The sequence below is a fragment of the Patagioenas fasciata genome, chromosome 6, assembly GCF_037038585.1.
Source record: "Patagioenas fasciata isolate bPatFas1 chromosome 6, bPatFas1.hap1, whole genome shotgun sequence".
In the NCBI taxonomy this organism is placed as follows: Eukaryota; Metazoa; Chordata; class Aves; order Columbiformes; family Columbidae; genus Patagioenas; species Patagioenas fasciata.
The window spans coordinates 22,803,267-22,827,628 of record NC_092525.1 but is presented as its reverse complement, the minus strand read 5'-3'; the positions used below and the strand labels follow the sequence as shown (position 1 = coordinate 22,827,628).

Below are 24,362 nucleotides of genomic sequence, written 5' to 3'. Positions count from 1 at the left end.
ACCATGGAGTAACAGACATACTGCATGTTCACAAGAAGGCTGGACTCACATGCATTTCTAATCTAGATGTTCATAACAGTACCTTCTAGGGTAAAAAAGATCTATTAGTACTTACACTAACAGTTAACGCTGCAGGAAATCCTTCTCAGTTTCTAATATGTTGTGTTTATTTTCAAAACAAATGAAAGACTAACATTTTCATAGACTTCTTGAGATTACATCTACCCATAATTAACTTTCCTTCCTCTCCATCTTTCCTTCCTTTCCCTCGCTCACAGCTACCTAGCACTAGGGATAGGAGTATTTATCTTACATGTCTCATTTAAAATATCTGCAAATACTGCTGTATGTGAAAAGCCACATCAGAATACTAAGACAACACGGAAATGCTTTTTTTCTTCACAAGACTCATTAATTCTACTGTCTTGAGCAGAGTTGTCCCTAGGGTCTGTATAGTTTCACACCATCAGGTATGATAATCCACTCATCTAAATGGATCTTTCAATTAGGAAGGAGCCCTCAAGAATTCACATCCTTTCCATCCTAAAATCCCACAATTCTAACACTAAATGGAGGCTGAATAATTCTGCTTAAAAACAGACATGCTAACGTAATACATATGCAAGTCAAATCTACTTTTAACCCATATTGTTCTCGGGAAGTTCTGGTTCTTATTCAGGGTCAAATTTTCATTAGAAATGAATATTAATTTTCTGTATCTAAAAGAAAATAATGCCGTGGCATCCTGTACCAGAGGCTTTCACTGAAATTTGATTATAAACATTTTAGAACATTTTCCTCCCAGATAACAAACAGTAGGCTAGACAGACTGCTGCAGAGATCTGGACTACAGAGACTTAAAAAGAAAATTAAAAATCATTACCTTTCAAGCATTTTTGCAAAACAATATGTAAGGGAAGGCTAACGACGCATGGAATGACAACAAAACAGCTATCAGGCACTTGACAGGCCAGGCCTGTCAGCTCTGCTAGTTTTGCTTTTGCCCCCTCCAAGTTCCCAACAGGTCAATTCACATTTTACTTGAACAGTGACAAAAAAAGGTACCATCAGCCAGAAAGCGAACATCCTTTCACTCTTGTGGTCTCTTTCCCCCCTATAATCATCTGTGGAGTATTCAGGTAAAACAGCAGGGTACTGAATTAGGAGAAGCTGAGAGAGAGAGCACTGAATAGTTTAGCTTGCACTGTAATCTCTCTAGCTGGGCTTCTAAAAACTACTACTTAGTAGTAGTTAACGTGTTTGCATTCTGCCATCTAACATGACACATCTTTCCGGAACATGGTCACACGCGCACACAGACACTCCTGCCCACCAGCTACTCACCAAGGGGAAGGTTTTCCAGCAGGTAAAGGTAACTCTGAAAGAAGTCATTTCGAATCGCCATATGCAAGACAAAGGACATACTGTGTCGACAGAGTTCTTCATCTGTCTTGTGCCAACGTGATTTAAAGGCCAAATGTGCTGCCTTATACGCCATGATAAAGATGTTTTTTGTAAGGGTGAATAGCTGCTGTGGCTGGTACTCTCTGGGGCACCTGTCCTTCCAAAGTGGCAGAGGCAGTGTCATTTAAATTGTGGCAACGTGCTGTCATTCTATATCAGGGTGTGTGTCTAGAGTGGTGCAGGGGGCGGAGGCGGGTGAGAGGCGAGAACTGCTGGCTGGTGGTGCTGGCCAAGAGTCATCTCTGGAGTGTCGCCCTCTGAAACGAGCAGGTGCTGGACAGTGATAAACTCAACCAGGAAATTGCTTAGCTAGGGTAAAAGTATATCTGCTCCAAAGAGTGGCTTTAATTCAATTACACTTTTGCTAATCTGTTCAGTATTCACTTCAAAGGAACTCAGATATTATCCAGGATCTCCCATCTCCCTCTTTTATATCTCAAAGGGTGATTTTGTTTCTCTCTCCCTCACTGTTTTTCAGTTCAGGGCATCCAAGAGGAAGGCCAGAAGACAGAATATGCCTCTTTGCAAACTCTGTGTCCTAATGGACTGTGATTATGGCAAGCAAAGAGAAGCAACAGATTCAACTTCATGCTTTGCCACCATGTACAGCAGAGTAAGCCACTCTATGCACTACAATCTGCCTGGATTCATTTAATCTGTTTAAATGGTACAGACTATCTCATCAGCAGAGGCTAGCTGGGAGAAATTGCTGTCTGGGAACATGGGAATGGTAAAGCTGGATAAGTGTAAGAGCTTTTTGCTTTAGCTAACAAAATACACAGTAGAACAAAAGAAGACAAACTTCCCATTAACAAACTTAGACCAATATATTGGCTGGAAAAGAGAAGGCAATTCAGGCCACTACAGCAGGCTAAATTCTAGGAAAGGGAGAGTAGGGTGAGAAGTTGAAGCGTTTCTAGGATGGAGAACCTAAGCTGCTAAAGGGGGCTGTATATCATAAGTATGTTCCATCCCAGAGGAAGATCAGGCCCTCAAGGGACAAGGAGAAACATGTACTGCTTCAAAACCTTGTTTGCCCTTTGGCAGTTCGGGCACTCTGTGTGGTACAGCTTCGAGCCTCCTGAGTCGCAAAGCTACCCAGCAAGGGGGTGGGAGCTTTGTACTGACTGCACTGACCTCCACCCATTGTGCCCATACAGGTTTCCCCTTTTCAAGCTGTTTATTCCAGTTGTCTGCAGTGTAAGCACTCCATAACGCAGCAACACATGATCAGAAAGTTGGATGTTTTTAATACAAAAGGGATGCTGTATGTCCTGAGCAGTACCGCAACTGCTGACAAACATCTGACCCAGCTTCTGAGAGCAGAATGAAGATGACCTCGCCCCCATCAAGGAAAACTGCTAGTAGTTCAGCTACAGAAGATGCTAAGAAGCATTTAGCAATGTATCAATTAAAGCATATTTTCCAACATGACTCGCTTCCTTGGAGCAGTCAGTCTCTGATCTCTGCTTCGGTGTTACTTATTAAAGATGTTACTCATTAAAAGTATTTAGGGGCAAAACCATCCCTGCGTATTACTGCCTTTCTTGTTTCCCCAAGTATCATCCTGTACTACTCATTCTCGCCTAACTGCATTGGCACACTGCTTGCCCAGCTGTTCCAGTCTACATGGTCAGGCAAATGTGTCAGCGAACAGAGCAGTGAATACATCTTATTCAGAAAAATACACTCATTTTTCTTTCAAGTGGGAACAGTTCCCCAATCCAGCCCACAGCTGACACAAGGGAATTTGTCATGTGCTACAATATGGGGGCTGAAACAGCCACCTGGGAAGGCAGTGTGGAGGAGGTAGCAATCCAGCCACAATATACAGTGACCTTACCAATAATGCAAATCGTTGGGGTCTCTGCTGAGCCATTTCATCTTGTGACATCAGTTGCCTTTTTCTGTCTGGCCAGCACTGTGAACAAGCCCAGTGCAGAGCTTGCGATTGCCAGAGAAATGCAAGAAGAGAAGCAGAAATGTGCAGCTGAGGATGGGGTGAGGACAGTGGGATCATGGCAGTGGTTAATCGGCTCTAGTACCACTGCACCAAAGTCTGAGCCCTTCCTTGAACTAAGAGCGATGTTTTTCAAGCAGCCCTAGAAGTTCCAGACATCTCTTGTAATAATTCAGTCCCAAATTTCTTCCTGGTTATGCATTTATCAGGCAGACACCAGGCTCTCTCCAACTAATTTTCGAATATCTGGGCCCAGGCACAATCTTGGCTTACGTCTTTGTTTTCTCCCAAATCCGGCCCTTTCTCTTTGCTTATCTATATTCAGTCGCTTGCCAGTTAGTGTGCCAGGAACGGATGCATCAAGACAGTATGTCAATGCTTTGGAAAGACATTGCACAAGCTCACTTTGTCACCAACAAAAAAGACACCCTTGGGAACTCAGAGCCCACCTGTTCCACATTTGACACCACGTTTCACATTTGTCATGCCTGTAGTTTTGGCAATGTCCATTGTGTAGCAAAGTGACCTCTTTGCTTAGAGACAGCAGTGATTCAGAGCATGAAACCTAAGCCCTGAGGTGTCCTAGTAGAGTCAAATGCTGGGCCAGCACTGTGGAGGGTGCTGGGACTGCAGATTTGTGCTCAGAAGTGCCTGAAAAAGGCCACAGAAATAGCAGGTTTTTTCAAAGTGTGGATACTATATTCTCTGCCTATTTGTCAACAACTGCATCTTAACATCTGCTGCTAAAAACAACTTAAAACTGCTTCACACTGTCTCTTAACCACATATTCTGAACAGGAGTAGTACTGGTCTACCCAGAAGCTGCACTATTGTATACCTTTACATGTCCATTAAGCAGAAGTGTGGGGCTTGAGTATGGGCACAATGGCACTCATTACTACTTGTAGGATCAGTGATGAAATGTGAGTAAACCCACTTATTGACCTTAGTTTCCTTTCCCAAATGGTGTTTTGAACCTTCCTAAAGTTGAAGCCAGCTAGCCAGCTTTCTTGTTGGTAGTAGTGACGCTAGAGAATCTGGATGTCTGGATAAACCGAAGCCCTGTGCTAAAATAACAGTAGACACAGCCATAATGCATGACAGTCACTGCCTCAAACAGCTTCCCGTCTAAAATAAGAATGTGTTTGTATTTATGTGGGTAAACAAATAGTTCCTCCATGTGCTGTCTTCTTCCTCCCCATGAGATCAGGCAGTTCTAGGACATCAGGTTTATCACAGATTAAAATGAAGGATCAGCTAGAGCAGCTTCTTGTTAAAATACTTGCAGCTAATGTCTGCCTGAGGGTAGCAGGTTTAATGAGGTATCAGATGGCTTCTGAGGAGTCATTGCAAGATCCAAGGCAGATCTGTTTGTTGGAGCATCAGAGTATTTAAAGAGAAGTTTGACTTAGTTTTATATTAGTAGGTAACTACCTGTCTGCAGATCTGCGCTCTACACGCTACTTCTGAAACACATCAGCTGCACAGAAAAGAAAAACATATGCACTAGCTCCACATATCATGGAGGTCACAGAGAGTCAGTTTTGTCTTTAAATTACTATGTTCTGATTACGAAACACCTGGTATGCAATCTGATTTCCACACGGACAAGCTATTGGGATTGCTGTAAGATGTCTCTTCATCTTAAAAAGGCCCCTATATTAATTCTTCTCCCTCATGCTCATGCCTGGCATATGTTGTCAGGAATAGATGTGGCTAAAGCAAGTAATTTTTATCTTTGACAACAAGTTTTTAAAAGTTCCTGAAAACCACAGGATCACGTTGATTGAAGAGGCATGGGCAGAGAGCAGACGTGCAGTTATGAAGGCAGTGAAGAACAGCTGCAGGTTGGCTGGCAGGTGGTAACCTTCACAACTGACTTTGCTGCAGGCAGAAAAGCGACTGCCTGTATTGTTCTGACTGCAGCTTCGGTGGTTTATTCAAAGCAACACTGTACACAAGTGTTTGGGTGTCAAGCTGGGAAATAGTACTATGACAATGGATGCACTAATTGTCTGATTTGTTGAAGTCCTGAACTCTTAGTCACAATCCTCACCCACCTAAACCCCACTCTTGGGTCCAATTACACTCAGCAGTCTTCAGAAGTTTACTGTGAAAATAATTTGGTTTTGAGTTGAGTGTGGAATTGAGAAAAAATAGTGTTTTGCATTGACAGGAAACTAAAATATTTCTCTTTTCTCATCCGAAAAAAAAAATTCTGTGCCAGACCAAACAAAATGTTTGGGTTTTTTTTGCAGGGTTATTTCTCTTCTTCCACTTCTTTATTTGTTTATTTGTAATTATATTTAGGTAAATTTTGTTTCAGTGTATCACTTACAAGTACAAACAAGAACAATGTTGTTGTCACCAGTAGTCAGTCTTGCAAAATCACTGTGTGGCAAAAGGACCGATGGAAACACAGAGCAAAAGACGCCCTTGGGGAGAGACTCAACCTTGGGATAGGACTTCTCACATCTCATGAGAAACCCTCGCTTTGAACCACGTTTCCAAAGCAGAGTTCACTGCCTGTAACCCTTCAGGGCATACACAATTCCTGTGAGCTTTCACGGGTGCAGTTACAGCAGCAATCTGTTATCATTTATACAACTGGACTTTAGCAATCTGGAATTCCATCTAAAGCAACTAAACACAGCATGTGAGCCCTATGGGTAAACCATTATAATTCATGTACATGAAAGTGGCCAGAGCTTTATCCCTATGGAGGGAATATACAGTTCTTGCCCTTTAATCCTTCTAGCTCTGGACCAACATTAAATTACATTTTTAAGGGAGTAAGTGAAGCCACTCTTAGGTGGGAGTTGGAGCCTGTCTCATGATGTCTCAAGCACAGTGACAGTCACAGTGGGACCCTGACTTGGAGATCCATCAACAGCCTGCTAATGTAAATTGCAATATTTGGGGAGGACTCCTGCAAGCTTCAGCCGGGAGGATTTTATTTGGTTCTGGCTAGGGACTCTCAGTAGTGCTGGGGTTGAAGGAAGGAAGGGCAGGGTTCCTGATGAAACTGCAGCAGAGGCTGCTCTGTTGTTCTTGATAAGAAGCATGACAGCTGTGCCCACAACATCTGGTTTTCATTGAACCCTAGTAAGAGTTCCTTGCTGAGTCTCTTCCACCCCATATGTGGTGGTTTAATTGATGGAGCCTGAGAAGGTTTTAGGTCCAGCATGGAATGCCGTCTTTCACTGTGATATGTGACTCCAGATACAGTAAGGGCCGGGCTGTTTAGAATAGTCTTTTAAAAGCATTTCTTCTCAATATTGAATTCTGCATATATTGCCCTCTGTTGACTCAAGTGCATGATAAAGTTCCTTTTCTAAGTGAAAGCTAAGAAAAAACCTCCTGACTGAGTGGCAGGGTTCGTGGGTTTTGGTAAATGCAGGATCAAGTCAGTTGTAGCCTTGTGCGTGCGTGTGTGCGTGTGTATAGTTCCTATCCCCCCATAGCTCTGCATTTAAGAACGCAGGCACAGCCCTCGAACCAAAGAGGAAGGGGGTCTGGAGACTGGCTGTCTCAGACATTGTGGACTTCACATAAGAAGAGAGCTTTCAGGAGTGATCAGAGAGGATAGTGGTTTGGTGAGCCAGGATAAAGAGGATGTTGCACACTCAGGAAACAGCACAGAAAGCAATACAGAAAAAACAGCGGGTGAACTGGGCAAGTGGGAGGTAAGCTACTCTTAACCTCTTTCAGCTCTGGTACGCAACTACCAGAAATGATTCGGTAAAAAGTCTGTCAAGGCTTTATTTTCAATTCCAAAGCAAAAGAAGGCGGGGAAGCCATACCATCAAAGCTCCTGCACACAGCACGGTCAGAAAAACATGCCTTCCACTTCCTCTCAGCTGGATCTTTCCTACCTATGGCAAATGACTGATCCATCTGCTCAAGAGCAAAAAACATCTTGCCCAGGTATCTTGTCCCTGACAGCAAACAGCAGCAATGCCTAGGGAAACAGTCTAAACCCATTAGCTAGGAAATGTGCCTTGGCTGCTCTTAGCACCTACATCCTGCTCTCGCACAGAGACACAGCAGATATTTTCCTTAACTCTTAAAAGACCCAGGCATGAAGTCTGCCATCCTGGGCATACCAGAGCACATGCCAGTGATGTGCTGGGGCATGAGAGCGGTGATACCAGGAGGGGACAGCCTTTCTCTGGAGTGCAAACGTCATGACAAAACAGAAACTCCAACCTGAGGTACCAGAGAGTGCAATGGATAGTAACAGACCTCTAGAACTAAGTGATGTGGGCAGACCATGGGTTAGAGAGACCATTTAACCTTCTGTAGCATGCCTATCTTTCTAGAGAGGCTGAGATGTAAAGATCCAGGATTTCAGATCTGGAGCTTTGTGGACCCCTCCCAGCTGTTGGCTAGGATGACAGATATCAGATTGGTTATTTCCCTGATCCAGTACAGCAGCACATTTCACCACAGTGGTGTGGTTTTGTTAGGGCAGTTAAAACTAGACTGGAAAACGTGTTGTTCTGTGAGCCATGGAGCAAAAAGATGCTTAATTTCTTTCAGATTTGTGCCTTAACTGCTTCTACCTGGAATAAGTCCCATACCTCCTCTGACTATTGTGAAAGGTCCACCCTGGACAAGAAACTGCCTGTGCTGCATCCCATTCAGAGCTGCTCCAGGACAGCTTGGCCAGCCCATTCATCTGTGCTGTCTGTCTGTCTGGCTACTATGCACAGGGGGACTGACCCCCTCACTGCTGCCAAAGAACTGAACTCTGCTTAACTCTCCCTCAGTGCACTCCTGATCATGGGTCTCTCTTATTTACCCGGCAGCCAGAGCACACAAACCTCTAGAAACTTAATTAACTTTCAAACTCTGCACATATCTTTCAATGGTGATTGCACTTGGCCAACAAGTCATGAAGTTTATTGAAGCAAGGAAGAGACCTGATGAATGCATGGATAGGCAAGGCAAGATAAAACTAATTTCCTCAGGAAGCCCAAGGAAAGCAAGCTGAAAGGAAAAAAGGCAAGCTAACTGTAGGGAACAAATCTGACAAGTGATCTTGAAAGGGCTCTTCCACCTTTAGGTCCTGACAAGGAACCGTCTGGCAGAAGCCAGGGAAATCAGAGGGGGTCAGGAGCTGTAAGCAGCATTTTTACAGTATCAGTGAAAGTATAATACCCCTGCAGTTCAGGTGTAGTGTACTGGTGACAATGCTGGCTTGGGTAGCCTTCATCCTTAAAGTGTCTGAGTTAACTGTCGATTTTTCACAGTACTAGGAACTATGCAGTTAAATCCTGTGCATGCCTTGGAACATTAAACTCAATTTCTGGAAAACCAAGTGATAAGTATCAAGGAGCAAGAAAACTAGCTTAAGCCCAACTCCTGGACAGCATAAACACATGGGAACATGGACTGCAGAAACTATAAACACATCCGTACTTGGGAAATATTGCTCTTACTCACAGGAACAGCTCAAAATCTGCAAAACCCACCTTTGTTCAGAACTAAAAGAAGGCACCTAAATGATCAAGACTGAAAACTATTTGCTTTGCATGAACACTTCCCAGATAAGCTCTCAGGCTAGAACCATCCAAAAGCCAAATGTATGTGTGTTGTCCTCTGGAAGCAAAAATAATCCAGAGATGAGAAGTTCAAGATGGTTAAATGTTTTCTCCAAAGGCTGGGGATTAGAAGTCTGGGCAAGTAGTAGAAGAAGTAAAAAAAATAATAAAATAAAAGAAGAAACTCTTAAGTGACCTGACAAGGGAAACTTAAATCTTCTTTTTAAGGGGTTAAGTTGTACTAAAGATTGAAAAATTAAATCCACAGCTGTCTCCAGAGGACTATATCTCACTAAGAGAGCTTCAAGTAAGTTTATCATGTATCCCACACCTAGACATTGGACCCCAGGGACCACTACAATAATATTTCCTCTGGATTAGCAAGAAAGCTAGTAAGTGACATTTGTACGAGACTAAATTTAAGTGTAAGTGGTTTTCTTATTATAAAATGATAAATGAAGAATGAGCATACTGGGAAGGAAAGTTCTTACAGTTCATAAATCTAACACATCCTCGCTATTTATTTAAAAATGCACAGTTATCTCCTAAATTCGTTTTATTTGGTGACATCAGTAATTTGATGTTTTTACGTCTATCATCCTCCCAGTGAGGACCAACATGTTCTTTACAAGCCATATTTTTAATCTCATAATCCCCTTTATGAGGAATGCTTTTAATTTCAGAGACCATGAGCACTGGCATCAAGACAATATAATACATATGAAAAAATTCAAGAACAAAACTTTAGGAAACGCAGAATGGATCTGGCACAATTACGGTGCTTGCCTTCTTCTGGGATTCTTCACTACTAGCCAATAAAGCCCAGGATATGTTGGAATGCTATTAATTAACTCACCTTGCTGTGCCTTGCCACGACAACTGATATGCCACTGGGTTCCAGGGAAATCTTATGAATCATGTGAGATGCAATACTTAGCCAGAGCTGGGTGAACTAAGGACAACTTTAATATGTTAACTTTAGAATCTTAAATCCAACAGCAAATTGAGTTTTGTACAGAAGGCACAAAATAAAACTCAGACATCTATACGAACACCAATGTTGGAGCTTTGTAGCACAAAGCACTTCTTATTTATGCATTTCACACTTTCTGTGTCTGTCTAGAATACATTGAGTAACAGACCACAGGTCCCCACAGCAAAATGCCCACAGCCTGTGGAGGGACTACAGTGATGGAGCATTATCCCATTCTGCCCACAAAGTCCATCAGTGACAATAGTGTTTCCCATTTCTACGGAAAATCCTGAGTCACACACCCATGTGCTACTCTGTTCTTGTACAGATGCATATGTAGGAGGTGTAATGAAGAAAAGGCATACATTGCAAAATTAAGTGGGCAAAGTGAAATGAGGGGAATTACCTCAACAGCTTACAGATGGTAACTAAATTAGTTGAAAGCTGAAGGATTGTTTTTTCAACACGCAGCTCAACAGCATTGTAAAACTTCCATTATTGTAACCCAGAAGCTCATGAGAAATAGTAATTACTAGAGCTGAACTCCTGGGCTCTCATATTTTCTTGTCCATGGGCTGGCCAGACCAGCACCTGATCTTTCCTTCCCCCAGTGCTTTCCAGACTCCTGGAAAGTACGGCTGGGACGGTGAAGAATATTTCTTCACCCCACTTTCCCTTCCACCTCTCAGGTTTCCCGTTGCCCCCCACGCACTTTGTTTATAACACCAGCACCTTCCTCGTCTAACACAGTCTCTTTCAGGCACTCCACACACTCTCCTGATGTTCCTTCCCTCTGTTTCACAGCCAGTGATCCCTCTGGCTGTTTCTGTGCTGAGCCGGCTAGGATACCACCTGGAATGCACACTGCTCTAGAGCTCAGGCTGCCTGCACGTCACATCCACTCATCAGAGGCATTTTGGGAAGCTCCTCGGGAAAAGATATCTTGCCTGATATGATTCCAGCCAGAACTGATGGCCTAGGTGGAGCACAAGGTGGGATCCAGGCAGCAAGCAAATACAGCCTTAAGGCTCTCCTAACTGTGATGAAAACGCAGCCAAAGCTCCCATGATGAGCCTTCACTATCTGCATCTTGCCTGTCATTGACTCCCAGCTGACTGTCACATCAGTTACATTTTTTCTTACAACTGTCTCTGTTGCATACGTTTTTCTAGTTTCCACCCCAGCCACATTGCCATAGATTGTTCTGGGAAGACCAGTTAGGATGAAGGGGCAAGTGCACTATATCAAACAGAAATAAAGCATCTGCTTGGATTTCTGATGAGTTTAAAACTGACTGATCATCCACCCAACCCAGTGGACTAATTTCTTTATTATTACGAAACACAATGTAAATAAATTAAATTAGAATATGAACAGAACCCGTGAAGGAATGTACTGTACATTCATCATCCACATTATCAGATTTAAAACCAGCAGTGACTTCCATGACCATCTAGTTGGCCTTTGAGTATAAGACACAACAAAGACCCCCACTCATTGATCCCCACATCAAGACCAGCCTTATCACTACCAAGTGGAGGGATTACTCCATCCCCATAAACAATATGAAGTTATCCTTCTTACCCATTCAGCACTTGAAAGACTCCAGCTGAAGTACTGTACCCAGGTTTGGACATGGCTCTTCAAGAAAAAATGGCCTGACTGAGTAGCTTTGATACAAAAAAGGAATGGTTTTTTTGCAGCAACAACAATTCAGTGCTGGAATAGATTCCCCAGGAAGACTATAATGCCCATCACTGAAGACTGAATTAGTGACAGGAATAATATGAGTACAACTTATTTGACTTGGGGCAAGGGGATACACTAAAAGAGGTTGCTTCAGCACAATCTGCTATGAACCTAAGAGTCTGCTTAAGGAGGAACATTTGTTTCACAAAGGCATCGACTCCTGACAGAAAGACTGATAATAATGGAGAAGCATCCAGCCATAAATCCTAAGGTAAACTATTCCACTGGTTAAGTGCTATCCCACTAAAATTTCATGCTTGATTTCAGGTCTGCATTAATCTAGCTTAAATGCCTCTCCTTGTGCTTCTACTCTGCTATGCTTCTCACGTGCTTTGGTTAAAAGTAAGTGGAAACAAATACACAGATGCTGCTATCTGCAAAAGAAGCAGGATTTGCCCTTAACATGACAAACAAGGCTAGTGTTGACCAGGATAGTTCAAAACTTAATGAGAAAGATTGTGGCTGTAAAGCGTTGTGTAAGATCTTCACTTTTTCTAAGTAAAGAGCCATTGTCCGAGATACTTATAATAAATTGTTGGAATCAGAAATTTCCCTTTTGAATCTGTTTGAAATGAGTAACTCGCTTTAAGTCAAATGTCACCTGAGCAAAATCACTTCAGCTGAGGTACTCATTCCTTACTCTCTTTTTGCTTCTTTTGACAAAAACCTAAAAAAAAGGTAATTATTTTTGAGCCAAGTAGAAAGAATTTGATGATCACATGCAGAATCCTTGTCTTTTGAAGGGGAGGGATAAAGAAGAGGGGGAATTCCTGATTTATGATCAAATATAGACTTGCTCAAGTGTAAAGGAGACCCCTTCTTGAAAACACTTAAGCTGGTGCTTAACTTTATTACTGTGGCAAAATTAAGCATGTGCTTGAGTGGTTGCAGAGTCAGAACCATAAAATGTCACAGCCTTTATAGCTATGAGTCTGCTTTCTGCCTGCTGCATCTAATAAACATTAAGAGGTAAAATTCTGTCCCCATCAGGGTCAACAGTAAAACTCTCATTGGCTTCAGCAGAACCAGGATTTTGCACAAGAATATCCATCATTGTCACTGGGGCCCACAAGACGGTGCTAGCAGAGAGAGGCCATCTGCTCACTCTTGTATGGACACTTTTGTATTTAATCTTCCTATGTCTGCCTTAGTCCAATTAAAATCAACTCAAACTGAAAGCACATCCTTGGCTCTTTGGATAGGGATACTGCATTTCAGGTTGTTTGTCAGAAAATCAGCAGAAATCACCATACATACTGAACACACACACACACACACACACACAGAGAACATATTGATGTGCAGATGTGGCAGTTAAGGACATAGTTTTGTGGTGGACTTCACAGGGTCAGGTTTACTGTTGGACTCGATGATCTTAAACATCTTTTCCAACCTAAATAATTCTACGAAAATACAAGACATACTGTTCTGTGTTGTTCACAGCAATACTCCCTCTTAAAGGGTTGATCACTCAACGAAAATAGAGGTAACGTAGCTTAGATCAGTCTTGCTTAGGACATGAGTAAACTGGTATTTTTGCCTAAGTAGCAACTCTCAAGGCTCAAGTTAGGCACTCAAAGTCTACGCAGATGGTTGCTTTGTCACATCATCAGCTGAGCTTGGGCACTGTATACCTGCCTGCAGGCTTGCCCAGGTCTGCACATGCAGAGTTTATAACACTCCAGCTGCTGAGGAGCACTGAGGAACAAGATGGCAGAGGTCAGTTTTTCACCAGTTGGAAATACTCATTCAGCCAAGTGAACAAGCATACAAGGCCATCAATCAAGATCACTGTCGTGGAAGTGAGCAATTCTGATTTGGATAAACCAAGGGAGAAAACAGGATACCCTTTGCTCTGTGATGTCTAGTTAAAAGAAAGCTCTGCTTCTCTATGAAGAAGTCTCCTTCTGTTCACATCTTTAGATTTTTCTTTCTACATTTGTTTTCCATCTCTTCTATTCTTTATCTACCATATATTTAACTTGAGAACACTCTACAATTCTCTTTCATCTTCTTCTGTTTACCCACTGGCTTCACTCCCCTCTTACCTAACTACCTAACTTCTCTTCATACAGCTTCCTTCACCATTCTTTTCCTATTCTGCCTTTCTCTGCAACTCCCATGCTCTTTTCAATTCTTCTTTAAATTCCCTCACTGAAAAAATCTTTTCTTCTATCTGACTCTAGAACAGTATTTCTTAAAACTGCTCTAAGAAAAGGAACCCCCAAACTACCCAAAGAAAACAAAAGAGGAGAAATCCAGAAATACTGCACATTCCAGTTTCTTTCTGCAAAGCAATCACACTTCTGACTCAAACACCACTCCTCCTCTTTTTGTATGCTTCTACCATGCAGGTGAGGGGAATCTCCAGGGTCCTGTGGTAATGCCATAAACCACAACACACTGTAACAAAAGGGATATAAGAAATTGTGCAAAGCAATATCAACAGCTCAGGGAACGTCTGTAGAACCAGACCTTGGGCAGCATTTGGTTTACGATTTAATTTTTAAAGAATCTACCATGCACAACAAGGTTTTCAGTGTTTGTGCCGTGTGGTTTTCTAAACCCAGCATAAACTGGCTGCTGCCGACAGACGAAATCATCTGATCGTGGCACTGCTTGTGGCTCAATCGCTCCACAGCTGAGGTGTTTTCATTTGGACTCTGTCAGGCTGAGACAAGCTCTGCTGCCCTTTTACTCTCTGACAAACAGCCAATTTTAGCCCAAACATCATGGCACGCTTAACTGTAATAAATGTTTATTTTCCCCTATTCTTCAGGTCCCACATTCTTTTGTATCATTCTCATCTTGTAATCTTTGACCTACTCTATCATAGGTGGCTACAACTATTCTCTACTTGTAGGCATATGTAACCAGACTAAAAAAAGAAATTTGCAGTGAAACAGATAGAGACTGTCAGGTACTTGGCACTCCAGAAACACCAGAGTATTTATTTATACGACTGCAAAGTTTAACGCTTGGCTCGTGCTTATCTGAAGAGCTGCTGACATCACTGAAGAACTGTTGCTCTGATCAGGTAATCATATATATATTTTTCTCTTTGACAGGAATTAATACAAAATAATACTGTGATAAAAACCAGAATGAGGATAGTAACAAAAGTGTTATGTTCTAGCAATGTTTTGTGCATTCATTACTCTAAAGTAGCACTTCGTATTTCACAGGATACTTTCTTTTTCCATTTTCTGTTAAGACAAAGGCAGGGCACTGTATGGAAACCACAAAATATTTTTTGCTGTTCTGTTACAGATCATGAAAATATAAAAATTGTTAGTGTTCAGTAGGATCAGTAGACATTAAGTATTTATTCTTAATATTTCGCCACAATAAAACCAAAAGTTTAGGTACATGACTAGTATTTATTTGTGTATTATCCCCACAACTCTGGGTAGACAGTCATTTCAACTGTATATAATGGGGCTGCAGTCCAGCAAAGAGCACTCCAGAAAACAACACATGCAGGGATCTGCCCTGCATCTTATACTCAACTGCTGTTAACTGCTACAGAGTGGTATTGTCTTTCTATTCTGAAATGCAAACAACAGTCCCCACTTCTCACATAACTCTTGAAATAAATAATCTCCGCAAATCCCATGCAACAGTTTTCTTGCATTTTACAAAAAACAAGCAGAAATGAAAATCCTATTTTGAGGAAATACAAACAGAGTTTAAGAAGCCAACAAGATGCTGCTGCCTCTAGCTCTAGGTGTTATCCATTTAGTTCCTACTCAGATGGTCAGCAGGACCCATGGGCAGCTGGGATGGGCCTGCTTTACCTCTGTCATGAATATTATAACCAACAGCTTAGATGAGTCTCCATTCTGGACTCAATGCTGCTCTGATACAAACTTTAGACAAACTTCAGCCCATTAAGATCGTTTCTGATACCTTTTGATATGATGCTGTTTGGTTGTTATTTAGAGTGCCTAGAAAACAAAGGAAAGAAACAGAGGACTGAGGCGCTGGCTGTACAGCATAACATTTCCAACATTGATTTTGGATTTCCAGCCACACGCCTGAGGCTGGAGCCACAGATGTGTGACCACCCCATACCTCCTGCACCGGTAGCTGAGTGACAGTGCTACTGACCCAAGAGGAAGACTGTTTCAAAACACCTTGCTATCCAAGGCTGCCTTAAGACTGGGCTTAGCTGAGAGCTGATGCTGAGGAAAAGCAACAGCTCAGATGGCCATAATGGGGCAGGACACCACAACAGCCGCTCTTCAATCCTCCCCTAAATATTGCAACCAAGAGCATAAAGTATCCTTATTCCTAGTGCTCAAAACATCCTGAAGTACCAGGTATTAAACAGGTGGGACTGAGAAAGGGCAGGACTGATTCTTGACTCCCAGGGGTCAAGGCCCTGTGACCATGCCCTACATGGATCTTCACTCTCCTCAGTACCATTAACTTCACTGAGGGACCAGCCTCACCTGGCCTGCCCTGTGTGGGGCCTGCAGGCCGCCATGTCCCACTGGCCCACTGTGAAGGTGCAGACAAACCCTGCGGTAGCGGGTGGAATCGGTAACGGCTCCACTGGGGTGCTGAAGCCTGTGGGACAGCTCCAGCCCTCAGGGGCGCCGGCTACAGCCCCTGGTCTGCGAGGCCCCTCAGCCCGGGGAACTAACCTAGCATGGTGGGTGGAGACTGCTGCCCAGCTTTCGCATCCTGAGGGGTCACTGGGGACCATGGCTTCGTGTCCCGGTCTCCGGGAAAGACGGGGTGGGGAGGCCACGTCGGACAGGGAGGCCGCCTCATGCCTCGGGCCGGGCCCGGTGAGACAATGGCTCCCCCACGCCTCCAGAGGGCGCCTGGCCGCGCGTGGCCGGCACGGTGCGCAAGAGGAACGTGGGAGGAGCGCATGAGGGCCCGCGCAGTGCGCATGCGTGATGGCCGCCGGGCCCAGCGGCGGCGGTGGCGCGTGCGCGTTCCCAGCCGGCGGGGTGGGGCGGGGCGGGGCTCGTGCTCTCCCTGGTAACAGCCGCGCAGCGGGGCCGCGCCCGGGCCGGGCCTCCCCCCGCCGCCATGCAGGGCGAGGACGCCCCGTACCTCAAGAGGTAACCGGGGGGCCTGGCCAGGGTGCGGAGGGTAGGCGCGTCAGGTTGTCCTGAGGGTGGAAGGGAGCTGTGGGGCTGAGGCGCAGCAGGTTGAGGTGGGGGCTGGGAGTGGGGCTGAGGCGCGGCAGGTTGTCCTGAGGGGCGGCGTGGGGTGTGTGGGTGGCAGACTGAGGTGCTGAGGGGTGGGTGGGAGGTTGTGGGGTGCGGGAGCACAGTGGAGCTGAGGCGTTACGGCCTGTGGTGGGGGCTGAGTTGGGGGTTGTGAAGTCAGGGGGCAAGAAGAGGCTGCGGGGAGGGGATGGGGTGTGGGGCTGAGGGGTTACAGTTTGTGGTGAGGGCTGGCTTGGGAATGAATGGGAGGTTATGAGACAGAAATCATAGATTGTGTGGAGTGACTGGTTTGGGAGGTGACTGGAGGTTGGGGCATGGGGGCAGAAGATGGGTAGGAAGCTTTGGTTTGAGTGGTTTGGGAATGAGAGTTTGTCTGGAGCAGGCTGAGGGGTGGCTGCCCAGTCTGGTGACCAGGAGACTTGTAGGGGGGGCTGAGGGGCTGAGTTAAGGATGAATGACAGCTGTAAAGTGGGTTTAGGGTAGGCTGAGAGGTGGAATGGGTAGCATGCTGGTGGTAACTGGTTGGGGGAAGGTGGCAGTTCGAAGGGGTGCACTGGTTTGGGGACGATTGTGATGGCATTTTGTGGTATGCGTTTGGGATGAGGCTCTGAGGTGGCAGCAAGTGGAGAGGAGAATGGATGCTATTAGATAAGTGGATTGTTGTGTGTTGTGTGGTTATTAGGGGTTGGGGTGGGACAGGTGGTTGCTTTGAGGAATAGATGGGCTGGGAAAGGATATTAGACACTAAGGGCATGTTCTGGATGTAACTGGGAAAGACAAACTGGTTTGGTGGATTGGGGGAGACAGATAACTGGCTTGACAGATTGGGGGCGGACAGATAATGATGTGGGACAAATGGAATGTCTTAGGAGTTGGGATGGTAAACTGAAGGTAAGAGAATGAATATTGTGAGAATTGAGGTGCTGTATGTGTCCACATAAAGGAAGACTGGGAGGAAGGATGGGATAATGAGGTGAAGGCTGAAAAAGTGTGACTGGATTGCTGGAGGGAGTGTGAGCAGGTTGTATTGAGTATCGGGAGGGTAGGTTGTGTTTGGACAAGAAGGATCAGAATATGATTCAAGGCATAAGGATGATAAGGTGACAGAATAGGTGACGGGAATAGACAATGTCTGGGGATGGGTCCTGGAGGGGGAGCACTGCTAGATGCTGGCAGCATGTGTAAGAAAGGATAGCAGGTTGGAGAGATGATCCTGAGAGGTAACTGTGGTGTGTAAAGTGGGTGATCTGGGTTTGACGTTAAGGATATGATGAATGAATGATGCCTTTATCTGTTTGGCAGTGAGACCAGTCAGCCTAAAGAAAAGGGTCCAAGTAGGCAACTAGTGAATGTCCATCAGTTGTGTTCAGAAAAGTGCTAGCAGTCCCAAAAGATGTCAGGCCATCTAGGCCTCTGCGAAGATTTGTTGTGTGGACGGTGCCACTTTCTGCTGCCATGCAGATGATTTTATCCTTCACATCTTGAAGGACAAAAGATGTGGAGCTCCTGGTCTTTTGTTTGCTTTTTTTTTTCCTTTTCTTCCCCACCACCCCCCCTTCCCCCAACACTTTCATTTCCATGTTATTAGCATATACAGAACTTACTGTTTAGGCTGTCTGGGTTTTCCCTTGTTTTTTCTTCCTCATATGCCACATATTAAGACCCATAATCATAACAGTGGGGAAAAACCTCTTAATAATCTTTGGACATTAGTTCTGTCATGTAAATGTCATAACAGATAAAAATCTAACAGCCATCTGTAATTAAATAGATAACTGTAACTTTAGAACAGTGCATATTTTTAGCCTTGCATGTTCTGTTTGTGCCATCTTATGTGTTTTTGGAAGAATCTTCTTTATTTTGTAGTCATCACTGCTACAAGTGTAGTTTCCTCACTTTTTAGGGAGGACAAACCGAAAAACGTCAACCATGCTGTTAACATGACTGAGCTTGTGTGCAAGTCTGGTTACCCCTCTGATCCCTGTTTCCCTTTGTCATCCTCTATAAGCAGTCTCCCTCCCACCAAGTCTGACTTGCTGGGATTTGTTATTGGATTTTCAGCCTTATTCACGTGTGCAATTTGTGCCACTTGCAATTAGGATAGTTTGTGTTTGCTTTTTCCCCCTGAAGGAATTAGTTAATAAAGGGTATTCACACACCAGCTTAGGTTATGTGAGCTCAGCTGGCACACCTTTTGTCTGTAGGAAAGCCCTTTCTCTTTTAAACCTTCAGTAGGACAGGATTCTTGTTGACAAAGCAGGCAGTGAAGTGAAAGGACAGGCTGATGTGTGTGAAAGCTCCCCAGTGCATTGCCACTTCTTCCAGTTTAAGGGTGTCTGTATTTTTAAGTGTTTTATGGAGTGACAAGATGGATAGAAAATCGGTAAAGTAGATGTTTGTTGCTTTGGGAGGGAGGATTTTTTTTCTTTAAATGTTATGCTGGCAATCTGAATGCAGTGGTTTCCAAATGGAAAACAACTTTAGTGACTGTGTAGTGCATTTTAGTGTAGCTCTTCCAGCAGTTCACAAAGTAAGATTTTTTTGCAGAGAGGGAATATGAATGTGAATTGATTTGTGACTGTTAGCTAGGAAGTAGCTGAAGAAATGAGGATGGTTATGAGTGTGAGAGGGCAGAAAATTTCTGTAGCTGTTCAGCTTATCCATCTGTTCCTCTTAAGGAAAAAATTAAATATGGGAAATGATAAAACTGTTTAAGCAGTGTTAGGCTGAGGTTCTGCTGGTCACTATGCTCATCAGCAGTTTACTGCTGCCAAAAGGTCTCGCTCCTTCCTCTTTATCCCTGCTCATCGACAGGAAGTGTTATTTCCTTTCTATAGAGCACTTTAATTCCACAGCATGTTAAAACTCCCTCTGCCAAAACGTGAAGAGTTTTCTGTTGGATTGCTGGAAGTGGCTTTAAAAGGGTTTCACGAGCCTTTACACCAAGGTCACTGCCAGGAGCAGGAAAAACATGGGAAGATGTAATCCTTTTGGCAATGATGAATTGTTAGTTCAGCTTGGTTATTGTAAAATTATACCCAGCTCCTGCAGGCTGCTTGTCCTCCAGCTATCATTTTCTTTGCATCTGTAATTATTACCAAGCTGTCACTCAACAGAGGTTTGACTGTTTGACGTTTGTGCTTGGGATCTTATGGTAGATCTGAATATGGGGGAAATATATTTGGGGGTGAGCAGTGAGGGCAGGTTTCTTTTGAAATAGATTTGCTGTGAGCTTTCTGCCCTGCAAGGCTGGACCTTGTGAGAACAGAGAATGGACTGTAATAAAGCATCTGTTTCAAAGTACTATTAAAGGAAAAAAGAATGCTGTAAGTCTCTTCAAAAAAACCTGAAGTGATACGTAGATCTACAATCTCATCAAGGAAGATGTTGCTCTTTAGCAGTGTGCTGTATCGTTTGCCCTGTAACTTTGTAAGGCTGATAGTTGAACTAGACTCTTCACTTCCCACAGCAGACCTTTCTGTGGTTTGTGGGTTTTTTTGGGGCAACTGTATCTCAAGAAAAAAGGTATTCTTTGTAGTTGTATTCTGCAGAAGGGGAAGCAACCACCATAGTAGCTGGGTAGATGGAGGCATGTATTTCAAACACATTTTCTGAAAAGAGTGGTTACACTGAAGGCTGCATCTGGATTTGCTAATGTTTCCAGCGCTATGAGACTGAAGTAGTTTTCCCTGGGCTAATTGACCTGATGCTGTACCTAGCTACTGTTTCATCTATGCTGATCCAACTACTGGTGAAGCTACCTGTAAATCTGTCTATTGACATGATCTGTCTTAAAAACAAACAAAATAAAACAAAAATCCCACACACCCAAACAAAACCTCAAAACAAACAAAAAAACCACCCACCAAAAACCAAACCCACATTAGGGAGTTGTTTTTAATCTGCAGTGTTTTAGCAGTCTGGTTTATGGCATGGCTGTACATACTATACTGGCAATACCAATGGGAAAAGGGGCAAGCTTTACCACCAAAGACAGAAACATGTAATTGTTCTCTGGATGTGGTTCTGCCACTACTTGAAAATAGAAGTGAGATGTAACTTCATGGCCTTTTATCCATCTCCTGTTCTTATGGCCCTTGTATGTCTGCATGAACATGGAATTGCTGGCACAAGGGAGGAGAGACCAGGAGAGGTTCTTTTGACAGAGACATACCCAGAGTGCATTCCTGCAGAATGCTTTTCCAAACTATCTGTAGCTGTAGTAAAGCAGATAGATATGCATGATTTATACCTGATAATGGCAGCTGTTGATCTGGTAATCTCTGAGCCTAGCAACAAACACAATGAGGTAACGAACAGTAGAGAAGAGGTTTGTGCTTGAGGAGGGATTAGTGAATTTGAAATACAAATTTTTTGTAATTCATTCTTGATGGATTTTTAAGTGTTAAGATTTAGCTAGGCCTACCAAGAGGGTCTTTGAGGAATAATTTCCTTTTGTAAGTGACTATACTCACGCCAGTAGATCAATGCCACTAGCAGAAGATTTTGCTATACTGACGATGTAAAAGGGTCTCAATTGGGAAATTCACCTTCTCTGTGAAATGCATCTTTTTCCTGATTGTAGCTCCTTAAGAGAGCTGGGAGACTTAGAAATCAAATATTTATCCTGTTTATTCCTTACTTGATTTCTGTGACTAAGATTTGACCAGTGGCTTGGGTGTTTCAGTAGGTACTAGAGGCAATACTTGAAAATATGCCACTAGCACTAAGGTTTGATGCAGCTGTGTGAAATAAAGAAATATGGTGTGGAAGGAGTGCAATGCTTGGGTGTAGAGTCTGGATGAAACTGGAGACAGATTGTTGTTACTGATCTGTGTACTGGTATGTTTTCTGAGCTTTTCATTTAATCAATAATGTTTTGGTTTTTTTTTTTTTTTGTTCTTCGCATCAGGAAGGTAAAAGGAGGCAACATAGATGTGCATCCATCTGAGAAAGCCCTCATAGTCCACTATGAAGTGGAAGCAACAATTGTGGGAGAACTGGGAGACCCCATGCTGGGAGAGCGCAAGGAATGTCAGAAAATGTAAGGTCATAGCAAGTTCTGATAGCTTTTTCTGTTTTTTCACAGTGTCTTAAATTCAGTAACTCAAAAGCATCAACAGCATGTAAGAATTAATACTTTCTAATCTTTATAAAATGTAGCACTAGATTAGTGGAGGCTTAAGAAGCCAGGAAGTAACATGTGCCTAGGAAAGTTAACATCTAAAACACATGTTGTAAACTGCTTTTCATCCATGTACTTTAAGGTGCTTTGCAAAGAAAAGCAATTATTCCCACTCTATGTGGTGGAATGTTGAGGTATAGAAAAGTGAAGTGATGGTGGTTAATGTTGGAGCAAGTAATAGTATTGAACCTTCTGACAGCCTTATGTGCTCTAGCTGTTGGCTCTCCTGGTTTTTTTTATCTGTTATGCCTCCTAGTAATTTCAGGACAGCATCTGCATTTTAGTTTTTCCTGGTATTTTAAAAACATTAGAACATTCCCTATTGGAAAAGTCCAGAGAACTATTATACCTTCAGTTTCCAAGTTGCAAGTTTGGACCTTTCCTATGTTTATCTCCATGCTTAATTATTTGTGAAAATTTGAGCTGAAGTGGCTATGTGTGTGAGTGCATGTAAGAATAATAATTGAGGAAGAAAAAAAGAATCATTATATTGTCTAAAATTTTTGAAGATATCAGAAATGTTCACTTGTTTTCAGATGAATCAGCATTGCATCTTGCATCTGCAAAGCAGTGGAATTCCTTTTTGATCTCTCCTTTGTTAATGCCCACAGATTTCTTACTGCTCACTGCTTGTGGACCTGGCAGCAGGTCTGTCAGAGCTGTGGGAGACTCCTGACACAGCATCTGCAAGCACTGCAAAAGAACTTTTCTGTGTAGTCAACTCCCATAGCTGTTTCTCATTCCAGATTTTTTTGTGTATGCTGTACTCCCTTGCAGTCTTGTGCATTTTTTTGGGGCTGTATTGCAAATGAATTACTAGCTACTGTGTCTCAGATGGTTATAAGGGATTTGTTCATACAGCTGCACCTAGTGTTGCTGCTTGACTGCTGGTGGACAGTTACACTCTGTCAAATCTGTTTGACAGTTATTTGACATTTGGAGTTGAAGAGAGCCACTGCTATGACGTCACCTTTGTAAGCCATGGCACCAGCATTGGGGGTATCGGGATCATTTCTGCTTGAATAAACCAATGACTGTGTAAACATAAGTCAAAGAACTGAAGATACAAAAACTGAAAAACTGAAGAGAGACCTATCTGTGTTGCAGAATTCGGCTGAAGAGTCTTAACGCAAATACAGACATTACTTCCCTGGCTCGAAAGGTGGTTGAAGAATGCAAGCTCATTCGCCCCTCCAAACTTGCAGAAGTAGAACAGCTATTGTACTACCTACAGAATCGCAGAGATGCCTCAGTGGGAAAAGGTAGAGATTCCTATCTTAATAGGAACAAAGCAGCTTGGGACTGGGGTGGTTCATCATTGAATAACTGCTATGTGAGGTTTTTCTAGCTGAGGTCCTAACTTATATGATGTACAAGTTCTTTGGAAATAATGAGAGTGGGAAAGCTATGTAGTTAAATCACACTTGGAAAAAAATTGCAGTCTTGGAGTGAGGTGGCGGGAATCATCATTTTAACAACCAAAGTCTGGATTTTTTTGCTTAAAGTTAGTATTGATGCTACTGGCTGCCTTGTGCTTTAGTAAGACTTTAGAGGTATGGATTTTTCTATTTGGTGCAGCCTCTTCAAATTGCATCTGCACTTCTAGTGACATCAAAAGACTTTGAGGATCTTACTAGAAAGAGCTCTGTCATCAGTTTTTGCAAGGGTAGATGTGTTCCGAGGCTGAATTTGTGCTGTCTGTGAAACTGGAGTGAGGGTCTCAGAGCCCGACAAGCGTTGGTACAGTGTAGCAGACAGCTTGGGGTAATTCCCTTGTCTTAAGTTCTGGTAAACAAGTTACTTAGAACAGTAATTCTCTGCTCTGACACCAAGGCATTTTGGTGGTCCTGTTTATATCTGAAGTTCATCTTAAACTTTCTGCTCGGGTGACAATATCATATTTAACATCTGATGCTGCATTACCTTGTGGTTAGCAAGATTTCTTGCTGTTATAAAATGGTAAGCTTTGCTCTCAGGCTGGATTCATAACATAAGATGATTGTTATTTGTATGCTTTGTTTGTAACTGCTTTGGGTGTTTTACCCTCTTTTATTCTGTATATATGTGTCTTGGTGCATCACAGGGAAACTTTGCCACGGTGTACAAGCAGAAACAAAGCTGCTAAGTTCTCTCACTGTGTAAGGAAGTTTTGTCACTCTGGGCTTGCACTAAGGTCTGTTACCCTCTGTCTCCCCAGCTGACTGGGCTGTAGCTGATAATTTGGACGGAGGAGTCAAAAGGCATCTGTGGGCTTATTTTGCTCCCTGTGGGCCGTTCAGCTTCAGAAACCTAATAT

The 24,362-nt window shown here is 43.2% G+C and overlaps 2 protein-coding genes across 4 annotated transcripts in view; one reads left to right on the top strand and one right to left on the bottom strand.

Annotated features, from left to right (window-relative positions):
* Window positions 1-16,554, bottom strand: part of NTMT2 (N-terminal Xaa-Pro-Lys N-methyltransferase 2) — a 36,364-nt gene extending 19,810 nt beyond the window's left edge. Inside the window, exon 1 of one of the 3 annotated variants that reach the window (XM_065842312.2) lies at window positions 16,342-16,554. In XM_065842312.2, coding sequence (XP_065698384.1) covers window positions 16,342-16,471 — 130 coding nt within the window. In that variant the 5' untranslated portion in view covers window positions 16,472-16,554. Of the gene's footprint in view, window positions 1-1,344; window positions 1,581-16,341 lie in introns of those variants that run through there. The other 2 variants (XM_065842311.2, XM_071810243.1) reach the window with 2 other exon arrangements.
* A 78-nt stretch (window positions 16,555-16,632) lies between these two features.
* KIFAP3 (kinesin associated protein 3) overlaps window positions 16,633-24,362 on the top strand; it is a 71,409-nt gene continuing 63,679 nt past the window's right edge. Inside the window, exons 1-3 of the mRNA XM_065842007.2 lie at window positions 16,633-16,770; window positions 21,794-21,925; window positions 23,174-23,328. Of these exons, the coding sequence (XP_065698079.1) occupies window positions 16,739-16,770; window positions 21,794-21,925; window positions 23,174-23,328 (319 nt within the window). The 5' untranslated portion in view covers window positions 16,633-16,738. The remainder of the gene's footprint in view (window positions 16,771-21,793; window positions 21,926-23,173; window positions 23,329-24,362) is intronic.